The 10,274-nt window shown below is 49.2% G+C and overlaps 3 protein-coding genes and 1 long non-coding RNA gene across 7 annotated transcripts in view; 1 reads left to right on the top strand and 3 right to left on the bottom strand.

The window, feature by feature from the left end:
• Positions 1–4,752, bottom strand: part of LOC113208588 (peptide transporter family 1) — a 22,197-nt gene extending 17,445 nt beyond the window's left edge. The window contains exons 1-2 of one of the 4 annotated variants that reach the window (XM_052265528.1): positions 4,370–4,752; positions 1,237–1,301 (exon numbers count right to left, since the gene is read on the bottom strand). In XM_052265528.1, coding sequence (XP_052121488.1) covers positions 1,237–1,301; positions 4,370–4,496 — 192 coding nt within the window. In that variant the 5' untranslated portion in view covers positions 4,497–4,752. Of the gene's footprint in view, positions 1–1,236; positions 1,302–1,929; positions 2,059–4,369 lie in introns of those variants that run through there. The other 3 variants (XM_052265530.1, XM_052265529.1, XM_052265531.1) reach the window with 3 other exon arrangements.
• A 2,027-nt stretch (positions 4,753–6,779) lies between these two features.
• Positions 6,780–7,609, top strand: LOC127749056 (uncharacterized). The gene is made up of 2 exons (XR_008010936.1): positions 6,780–7,228; positions 7,378–7,609. It is a non-coding gene; the product is annotated as an uncharacterized LOC127749056 (long non-coding RNA).
• Positions 7,272–9,440, bottom strand: LOC113208596 (DNA polymerase interacting tetratricopeptide repeat-containing, protein of 47 kDa). The gene is made up of 9 exons (XM_026425665.2): positions 9,238–9,440; positions 8,972–9,143; positions 8,779–8,896; positions 8,504–8,675; positions 8,230–8,422; positions 8,030–8,150; positions 7,777–7,939; positions 7,514–7,678; positions 7,272–7,421 (listed from the first exon to the last, which is right to left on the bottom strand). The coding sequence occupies exons 2-9, from the start codon at positions 9,134–9,136 to the stop codon at positions 7,343–7,345; spliced, it is 1,176 nt and encodes a 391-aa protein (XP_026281450.1). The 5' UTR covers positions 9,137–9,143; positions 9,238–9,440; the 3' UTR covers positions 7,272–7,342.
• A 187-nt stretch (positions 9,441–9,627) lies between these two features.
• Positions 9,628–10,274, bottom strand: part of LOC113208597 (2-aminoethanethiol dioxygenase) — a 1,795-nt gene continuing 1,148 nt past the window's right edge. Inside the window, exon 2 of the mRNA XM_052265616.1 lies at positions 9,628–10,075. Coding sequence (XP_052121576.1) covers positions 10,054–10,075 — 22 coding nt within the window. The 3' untranslated portion in view covers positions 9,628–10,053. The remainder of the gene's footprint in view (positions 10,076–10,274) is intronic.

Raw genomic sequence — 10,274 nt, 5'->3', positions numbered from 1 at the left:
CCGCTACCGCGGCCACCGTGTTCATTTCTTGGCGGCTTGCAGGAGGGAAGCGAAGCCCCCTCCCTTCAGCCTCCGCCTCCTCCTCTCAGTGGGTCGCGTCGGGTTGGCTCGGGTCGGGGCGGGTCGGCGTGCGTCTCTCTTGGTGAGGCGAGGAGACGACGCGCTCCCATCGCGCGACTACCTCCATCACGGCTTTCACAAATGACACTCCCTTCCCCCTTCCCCTTTCCTCCTCCGGGCGTACGCACGGCGTCGTCCCGGCACTCGTCTCCGTAAAAGCACAGATTGACAACAACAAAAAATAGTCAGCTCCAACAATACAGCACGCGGTCGTGTCCGCTGTGCCGCTGCTGGCGCAGCTGCCAGGCTGTCAACACTCTCACGCCCAACATCGTCATGGTGACGACGCGCCGCGTTGCTGTCGGTGTGTCGACGAACGAGCGACGACGACGACGCCGCGACCATGTTCTTCTCGAGGGCCGAGCCGGAGCCGAGTGCGACGCCGGCCTCGGAGGGCGTCGTCGGCGCGGAGCCGGAGCAGCAGGCCGCCGGGCCGAGCAGCCGGCCGGACCGCATCGCCGTCGCACCCCCGAGGCTCGAGCCGAGCAAGACCACGGTGACGACGGACGTGGCCAGGGCCAGGGCGCGCTGGGCGCTGCCGCTGCACGCGCGCCGCCAGCTCCACAAGCAGCTGCACCAGCTGTTCCCGCTGCGCAGGGTGAGCCCCTCACCCGCCGAGCTACGCCCGAGGGGTACTTAACTATCGAGCGTACACAAATTTTTCTGTAATTTTCTTGATTTTTTCTTTTAAAAAATCACAACACAAAAACAGATTCTGACTATTTATGAAACTTTTTCTTGATTTTTTTCCTCAATGTATTTCTCATTTTGTTTTGTCCTGATTTTTTTGAGTATGTACTTATATTTTTGAGACAAGTAAGTACCCCTCGGCTACGTCCTCCTCGACCTGATGACCATCACCATCATGATCACCATCATCCATCAGGCGCTGCGGTCCCTGCGCGCGCGCGCCGTCGTGGTCATCACGGTGGCCGTGGTCGTGACCATCGCCGTCATGGTGGCCGTGACGACCGTCCTCGCCGACAAGGCGCTGGCGCCGCCGCTGGCGCGGGGGGTCACTGGGCGGTCGCCACCTGCCACACGCCAGGGGCCGTGGTGACTGGTGCCGTTGTTGGGACGAGGCGCCGCCGCGGCTCTGCTCTGGTCACCACTCACCTGCTCGTCGTCGGTCTCCGCATTCTCCAGGCTCAGGCGACGCGGGCCCCGCAGCAAAGGCGAATCTACGGAGAAAGGAAACAAGAAACGTCATGCACGTTTTTGCGTGTACTGCTCATCCTCTCCTCCTCTCATTTCTCGTTAAGCCTTCCTGAGTTATTGCCGACTCAGGTCAGAACTGCTGTGTTCAATGAGCGCGTGTGTCGAAAGTGTATAAATAATAAATAATTCAACCGTCTCTGCTTCCACAAAAAGGACAACTTGTTTCCCCCTCGTCCGTGAGGGGCGTTCCAACAGGAAAGCCCCGCGCCCGCGAGTCGCGAGTGACTCGTGCGCTTGAAGTTGCATTGTAATAAGATTATGACTATCAGTATGCAAGCCTGTCCCATGAGCGCACCCCAACCACAGAGTGTTTAGTCAAAGGCCATAGCATTGGCCTTCTCACTCAACAAGCTCGGCCCGTCAAGCGAACTAAGCGGTCCTTTGAAGTTCGAATAAGCACGTGAGAGTATGTCTATGCGCGACTTTTCGCGTGAAAAATTACTTTTACGAAAAATTTGCCAAATTGAGAGCCGTAGAGCGTCGCAGCATCAGTTTAATCTAACTAACAGTGGCTCTGGACACTGAACGGATAGCAGAGCTCTGCAATAAGCAGCCCCAGCCCCGACGGGATCACGGACGCTGACGGTTTACCTGCTGTTGGGTCCGGCCCATCGCCGACGTCGCGCCCCTTCCCGACATCCTCAACATCCTGCTCGTCCAAAGGCATCACACCGCCCGCTTCCTTCTCGGCTCAGCTCTTTTAGATCAGCGCCCTCGCCTAGCACCCGTGCACAACTGCTAGCATAGCTCTGGTGTGACATCCGCTACTGGCTTGTAGGCCCGTGTGTGACTAACGTGTGTGTGAGTGTGTATATGTGTGTGTGTATGTGTGTGTGTGTGTGTGTGTGTGTGTGTGCGAGTGCACAAGTAAGAGGGTGTGTGTGTATATGGGAATATACCAGGCATACACACACCGATAAAGCGTCGCTATGCAACAAGGTAGTTGTCTGGCTCCGAAAACAAAACTGGGGCAGCAGGGCAAATCGACCTACCGTTGAAAAGAGTTGTATAAAGATAGTGTGCCGAGCGTTGGCATACCCTCACGACGGCACCGTTCAACTTCGTTCAACTTCTTGGAAAGGCAACTACTTGTCAAGGTAAGTTTTCAGAAGGTAGCCAGTCCCCCCGACCGCCTGCAAACCTTGGGGTAGGCAACCCAGCCGCACACGGGAGTGTTGACGTCGGGGGAATTGCCTACCCGTCAGACGCTCGGTCGCTCGCGGGCCGCGCCACTTTTGCAGCAGATCGCTGGAAACCGCGGAAGGATGCACGTCCGATCTCCAAATATTCCAGGAAAAACGGTGCGTCATCATCTAGTGATCGACGTAATATGAGTCAATTACGCCGTTTTTACTGATGCTACTCTCTATTCGGTGGGTCGAATTCGAATTGCAGCGCGTGGCGCAACCCTTTACATGGCGCGCGGGGCTCGATTCAGTCAGGAGCCGGCAAGCTGCTGCTGTCAGCCGCCGGGGTGTTTGCCGCGGGTGGCCGATAGCGGGTCGGGGTGTGGATCCCCGTGGGAGAGCAGGCAGCCGGGCGCAGGCAGCCCGCGGCGCACGCAGCCGGGCCGTGGCCGGCGGCGTGCTCATCGACACACACTGCGCATTGCGCAAGTCATCACGACTTACGACCGTGAAAAAGGAAAAAAAAACATTTACCTCTATTGCTGTAAAATGTTCTTGCTTTTGAAAATTGCGAGTTTTAAATGAGATTGGTGAATATGAAGATATGGGGCCGAGGTCAAGAACCCCTTTTGATTGCTGACCATCTATAGATGACGAGCAGAATCCTCGGTCATGAGAGTAGGGCCCTACTCCATGCCTCGGTCCTCGGCCAGTACACGCAAACTGATGTACACTGCAAAAATGTTATTGATGAAGCGAACACTCGGAGTCTGTTTCTCGGTTTCTCGCTTGCCCTCTTGTATGGACCCAAAGCATGTCCCTTCCCTTTACACTCGAGACTCGAGCAGCGCAGACACTCACTCACTCTCGCTCTCTCTCCCACACCCTCGGTCCGCACGCGTCTGCGCGCCGCGCAGACCTCCCAGCCTCGCGCGCTCGCATCGGCGCGACCTCGCGGACGCACCAAACGATGTGGACCGAAATGGAAATCAATTACTAGCGCTAGATTTCGGCGCGGTCCGTTTAGTAGGAGCAAAGTTAGTTGGGAAATGCCAGGGAGACGGCAGCCCCTGTGACCCATGAAACCACTACACAATAGATGCTGTAACCAATTTATACAATTTTTAACGCAAAAGTATGACGATTTTATTGTAAACGTATTCTTTGGAAGTATTTTTCAGTTCATGTTGCATATCCCACTTCGCATTGTGGCCCTCACCGAAATAATATTGTGTGCGTTAACGGGACAGGAAACTAACGTTTTTCGAAAAGTAAAGAAATGAGTTTCATATTTGGTCAAGGTTCCTTTTATCTGCTGACTCCCGGAACCTACATCGACACAAACTCGGATACAGAACTCGTACCTTAAGTAAGATTTGCTCGTCCCAAATTTACAAAGATATATTTTTCTTTTACTCTTATCAGGATGAAGTTGACTGCAAATTTTAACGTCACACTATTTTATCCTGTCATAGGCCTACTTTTTGTTTCAGAGTAAGAATCACGAATAATCCTTAATCCCTACGAGCGAGAATCCAAAATTGCGGGTTTCCAATTTTGTTGTTTGATTAGTCGCGATCCCTCCCAACTACTTGAGACGTCGAAGTGTTTTCAAAACAACCACGTAATCAAAAATCGAGCCGGTCCGGCCATATCATCAGCCTTCAGGCATTGTCCTCTCGCCGGTCTGCCAGTATGGGTATCTCGAGTGCTATGTCGGCCGAAGCCTTTTCAGCCACCTGGCCAGGACGTATTATCGGCCGTCAATAAAATGCAGTTTTAAGAATCGGCTGTCCATGTCCCCTTCCCGCCCCTTCCCAATGACATGACATAAGCCGGACATGGCACACCGCCCGACACCTGACCGAAGCTCCGCCGCCGCCAAGCCTCCCCTCCCTCCCTACCTTCCGCGTCCGAGTCCTGCGAGTCGTCGCACGACAACAGCTGCTGGAGCTCCTCGCCGTCGCCATGGAGACGGTGACGCGGCCCCGGGCGGTCGTGGTCACGGGGGCGGGAGCTGCTCGGCTCCATGTGGCGTGGCGCGGCGCGCAGCTGCGCGCGGCCAGCTCAGCTGGTGAGGTTAAGTCGCGCCGTTACGTCACGGACGGCCCGGCCAGCGCGGCGCACTGCACCGATAAGGTCTTCGCGGAGGTGTCCCGGAGATGTCCGGAGGTGTCGGCGCGCCGCCCGGAGCCGACAAGTGGACGGCCCTCCGCGCGCGAGGCCCGCGGGCGGCGGGGTGGCCCCGTGCCACTGGGCGGCCCGCCAAAAAGGAGCGCAAAAGACACACACACACGGGGGCCGCGAACAACAACAACCACAGGCGGCACAACAGGGCGCCTCCAGGTGCGCCAACCGTTCGCCTAGACCGCCGTGCGGGCTAGCCACCGTGGCGCGGCGGTTGGCTGCACTGGCGGCGGGGGCCGCGCCGGCCGGCAGACACCTACCTAGTGGTGATCCCCGCGTCGCAATTTGAAAGACGCAAGCGAGAAAATTGCCCGTCCAACTGCAGATTTTGCGTACATAGTACATAACACCAATTCGAGCTATGTTTTCGCTAATAAACCGACCCGAAAGTATTAGAACATTTTTGCAGATTGTAAGATTGTATGCGCTTCGATCTCCATGACGGGAAATAAAACAAGTGGCATGATTGAATAAAAACAATCAGATTGAATGACATTGCTTTAATCCCGGTGCTCAGGCACGCCCCCGGACACTCGACACACCCAAATGGTGCGATAGAGATAAGAGGCGGGCCGCGGTCTCGTCAGTAAGTAGTTCAGCTCGGTGCAGACGGATGAGGAGCGGCGCGCGCCCACGCACGCCATCGGATTACCGGCGGTTATAGGTCACGCCGTGCTGGGTGATCATTCAGAGATGACGCCCACCGTTTTCCTGCAGATTCATTCGGACCATATCCGCGGGCGAACCTCGGCCGCCTGCGAGACTCGGGATAGGCCACCCCGCAGTGCACTGATGCACTGCAGGCGAGACGTTGCCTACCTGCCAGGCGCTAGCTCAGACCCAAGTTACAGAGATTAGTCAAGAATACATCAAATTGACATAATATTGACCTAATTTTTATCAAACAGGTCACAGCAGCCACAATGTGACATGGAATGGACAACTTATTGACCAAGACTAAAAACTGACAAATTTTTGACTGTTTTGCATAATGATAGAAACTGTAATGTTTACATCGATATGATATCAGCTAATGTAAACATGGGTTTAAATTAAACCACTAGGAGCACGTAAGCCAATGCTATTCAGATCCATATGTGGCTCAGGGGTTAGCAAGTCACTGCTGGGATTGAAAGGTCGTGGGTTCGAATCCCACTTGCAGATTACATTTCATGTCAAATTCTGGCGGTGCAAAGCTGAGAGAGTAGATAGAGACAATCAAGCAGAGTGCGTCAAGAGCCTGCAAAATGGCCAGCAATATTATTTGTTTAAAAATTCCGTCTTATCACTATGATGTCATTTTGACATCAAAAAATGGTCATGTTCTTCAATGGAAAAAACGTCATAGTGACTAAAATAAAATTGACCAAAATTTGATGTCATATTGACGTATTAATGACAAATCTCTGCTACTTGGGGAGAGCTTGGACGTGGGCAAACTGGTGCACCTTCTTTCTAAATGATCCCTAACCTTGCTCATGTCCGGCAAACACTTGACCTCATTTGACCCTTGGATTAAAACACTAGAATCACACTATTTTGAAGAAAACGAAGTTGTTTTAAGACAGTTCCTACGACTGTTTCTAACAGAAGGCGAAGTCCCCCCTCCCCTCTCCTTCCATACATGTTTTAATAACTTGTGCAGCAGACAATATACACCGCCCGGTGAGTCCGGTAGCGGCAGTCCGGCTGTCCTCGAACAACTCGACCAGCGAGCGAATAACGCATTCTCCTTTTTTTTGGCGAGAGTGGGAGATGGCGTGTGCGATATGTCGTTTTGTCGAGGTCCAATTTTAGCGCGCTGGCCGTGGTGGCTGCGAGTCCGCTAGTCTGCTCGGCTCCGAGATCAGCGATAGTATAGAGAGATCAACTCGATTCACAACGCGCTTTCAATATCCGAGCCGAGCTTTGGCGCATGGTCTGCCTCTTTTCGCCACAACTCTTGCAGCTGGTGCGTGTTTAATACTCTTTGGACTTATGGGTCACCTGCTCAGATTGGCAGAGCGATCTAGCGAAGGTGTCCTCCGCGACCAGGGAATTCCCCGACGGTGACGCGGAACATGGAGAGGAGGAGGGGGGAGGGGCATTAGACAGATTAGGGAGAGCGATACCGACCACCGGGCGGGACGGGCGGGACCGGCGTCGGGAGGGCGGGACACAGGACAGCGCGCCTCCGTATCAAGAGGAGGGCCTTGGCCGGGACAGCGATTGGAAAATAAAGGACCAATCGACCAATCAATCGATTGGTTGAGGATAGGAGTGATTAATAGCACCTGCGACCTAAAGGCCCCACCCCCCGGTCGCCACGACACCTGCACCTGCCGGTGCCGGTCTACTCCATCAAAACGACGACATCGACATCGTCGTCGGCTCTGCGGGCGAGCGCCTGTCCTGGCAGCGGGTAGGCCAGCCCGCCGCGCGTGGGAGCGCGAGGTGGCGGGAGGTTGCCTACCCTCGAGTTCACAGGCGCCTCAGGAGTGGGAGCGAGCCATCATTACATTCCGGCGCCTGTTCACCGACCCGACCGCGACAAGACACTCCCATGGCCCCTGCAAGCGCTACTCCCTCGCCCGTCTGTAAATATGTCCTCTCCTCTGTCGAGAAATGAATTAGGAACAATTTGATTGCCGCAACCATTTGAGATTGCATGAGAGAAAAGCAAGTAGTATATTCCAAAAGAGAGGGGTTGCCTATTTTACATAAGTTTTTTCTGCTTCACTTCCAGAAACAAGAATCAGAAAGCCTGGAGTTCCGCCTTGCAAGTAGTACCTGAAAAATCAAAGTAGATTTAGAACAGAAAAATGTTTAGAACAGAAAAATGATATGGTACGTGATTGAGGAAAAATAGTAATAAAACAAACCTTTCGTGGGTTAAAGCTTGGCCTAAAGTCCATTTGTTTGGAATATTATGGAAACGTCCACCAAATGTATCTTCGAAGTACACACGCACGTTCTGAGGAGTGTATTTCTTTTCAGTATCCCACTCGGGGTGCTCAGAAAAAACCTCACTAAGCATATTTTCAAATCTACAACAATGGCAAGAAAAATAGATCGCAATTATACCATGACACAATGACACACATGTTTAAAATAAGTAGACGTAGAGGTACAAAAAATGTCTCACGTTTCATCCTCATGAAAAGCTTGAATGAAATCAGTCAATTTATATTCAGGGTACATAAATATAACAGGCCACACAAGTCTTCCACTTTCATCAATAGTAACATGATTGCGCATAGCATCAGGAAACTGGGGCTCAAGATCAGACAACTTTAGTTCTGCTGAACCTAGGACAAAATATAAGGTTAATATTTATTTTAAGTTAGTTTCAGTATTTGTGCAGCACCAAAATGCTTCTGACAGTATAAGTATATAACCTTTGCCTTTGCCCTTGAATTTTATTTTCCTGCTTTGCACTGCAGCCACTAATTCACTTCCCCTCTTCTCTTCCTTCTTGCTTGCAGCCAACTGTTTCCTTCTATCTCGCTCAGCAGCTCTCTGTAGGAATAAATAATACCTCATTGAATTCATTAGATCCCCCACACATGAAATATATTATGAGGATTAATGCACTTACCTTAGCTAGTTCTGCTTTACTACGTAAATCCACAAAAGTTCTATTATCTTTTTCACATGAAATAATTTTATCACAGAAGTTTATACAATCATCAAAATTATTAAGGTGAAAATAACATTCTGCAGCTCTACAAAGAGCTTTAGAATAATCATTTTTCAGTTTCAAAGCAGCTAGGCAGTCATTCAGACATGATCTGGCAAAAGAATGAAATTATCATAAGGAATGTTGTATATTGCTTATAATGGATAGATAAAACTACAGAATGTTATGGAACCTGTAATTTTTTAGAAAGAAGTTGGAGGCAGCTCGATTATTATATAGCTGAGCATTTAAATCATCATCTTGGCACTTTTTCTTGAGACCTTCAGTATATGCAATTATGGCATGACGGTATTTTTTACATTTAAAGTTGAAATTTCCATCTTCTTTGTAAGCTTTTGCAAGATCTAGAATTTTAGGGATAGTAAGAATAAGTTGAAAGAAAATAAAAGCTACATACTGTGTAACTATTATTAGCACACAAGTAAACATTCAAGCTGTGAAAATTACCTTCTGGTGTATTTTCAGTTTCATCATACTTCAATTGCTGAATACCCTGCATAAGCGGCGAAAGCTCCTCTCCTGGTTCTGGGGCTTTAGTCATGAAGAACGGGTGTTTTTCCATTTCCTGAGCATGAACAGTAGGTTTGAATGGGCTTTGACAATTTAAATTAAAACTTTGCCACAAACAACGATTAGTTACCTCTTGCCATCGGTCCTCCGGCCAACCTTCTGTGTAAGTTTTCTTCTCGAGTCCACCAATGAATGCATCCAGATCAGCGTCAAGTTTTGCAGCTAGTTCTGCTCTCTCCTCATCAGTCATTTTGTGACCCTTCTTTGGTATTGGGTCTTCTTCGTTGCTATTCATATTTATGCTAACGTAAACAAAATATTGAGTTTTCAAAATCAAGTTATTTTAGCTACATTTGTGTTTAGATCAGATTGCCAAACATAACCTTGCATTGTTACCTGTTAGTCCAATAGAAATATACGAGACGCGATTGAACAAGCTGACAGTACGTTCAGACGGTGCCTGATTAAATTCAATCGTGAATTTACAGAAATGTTTGACAAATTCGAGAGAAAAGACCGATTAGAACAACATTTTCGGTCTTCACGTGTTTCTCACGACCACGACCTGCTGATGTAAACACACCTTCACTCTACTCTTCTCATACCAAGTAACCATGGTAGAAAGAGCAGATACATCCAGCGCAAATTTCTCATTTAAAGCTTTATTGGTTGCGAAACCTAGTAACTTCAACCGTTCAACAATCAACCAAATTAAAACTGCATTGTGTTTGGCATGCAACACAATACACAAGGATAGGAAATCAGGCAATGCAATAAAAACAACAATTACGCATCGTACCCTTTATTTTTTTAAAATCTGAAACATCTTCAAACAAACAAAAAAAGACGTGAATTTTGCAAAATTACACAAATTAATGTTAGTACAAATAAGCATACTATGGTGACAAAAATAAAATGAGTCATGCATAAACATTGAAATTGGATCTATATAAGTGATTCAATGACGGCTGTCTACAACAAAACATTTGGTATCTCATAAAAATGGATAACGATGAATATCATACTGGCAAGACTAGAACCATAACATTGAAAGACGATAGGTACATCTAGACCATCTAAGCTGAAGATATTTATAATACTTGTTGCAATTAAATATTCAGGAGATCTGTTTTAATAATTAATGAGAACAAAAAAAATTGGTTTAATTAAAACAGAATGGTATAACATTAGGTTTGGGAATTTTATAAGTATCTATTTTTGAGAAAATGAAGGCCTAAGCGGGTTAGATATTCCAAAATGCTGTTGAATTCTGGGTCCCTTGTCTTTTCCTTTTCCCGATATGTCGTTTTGTCGAGGTCCAATTTTAGCGCGCTGGCCGTGGTGGCTGCGAGTCCGCTAGTCTGCTCGGCCCCGAGATCAGCGATAGTAGAGAGATCAACTCGATTCACAACGCGCTTTCAATATCCGAGCCG

This window comes from Frankliniella occidentalis, unplaced genomic scaffold (assembly GCF_000697945.3).
Source record: "Frankliniella occidentalis isolate FOCC.00 unplaced genomic scaffold, Focc_3.1 Scaffold28, whole genome shotgun sequence".
In the NCBI taxonomy this organism is placed as follows: Eukaryota; Metazoa; Arthropoda; class Insecta; order Thysanoptera; family Thripidae; genus Frankliniella; species Frankliniella occidentalis.
The sequence above is the reverse complement of the archived record's forward strand: the minus strand, read 5'-3'. Positions and strand labels throughout refer to the sequence as shown.

Coding starts and splice junctions, on each gene's coding strand:
- LOC113208596 (XM_026425665.2), bottom strand. CDS start 9,136: ATGAATAGCAACGAAGAAGACCCAATACCAAAGAAGGGTCACAAAATG. Junction 8,151..8,229: donor GTAAAGCAGAACTAGCTAAG/GTAAGTGCATTA, acceptor TTATTCCTACAG/AGAGCTGCTGAGCGAGATAG. Junction 7,422..7,513: donor CAAGCTTTAACCCACGAAAG/GTTTGTTTTATT, acceptor TTGATTTTTCAG/GTACTACTTGCAAGGCGGAA.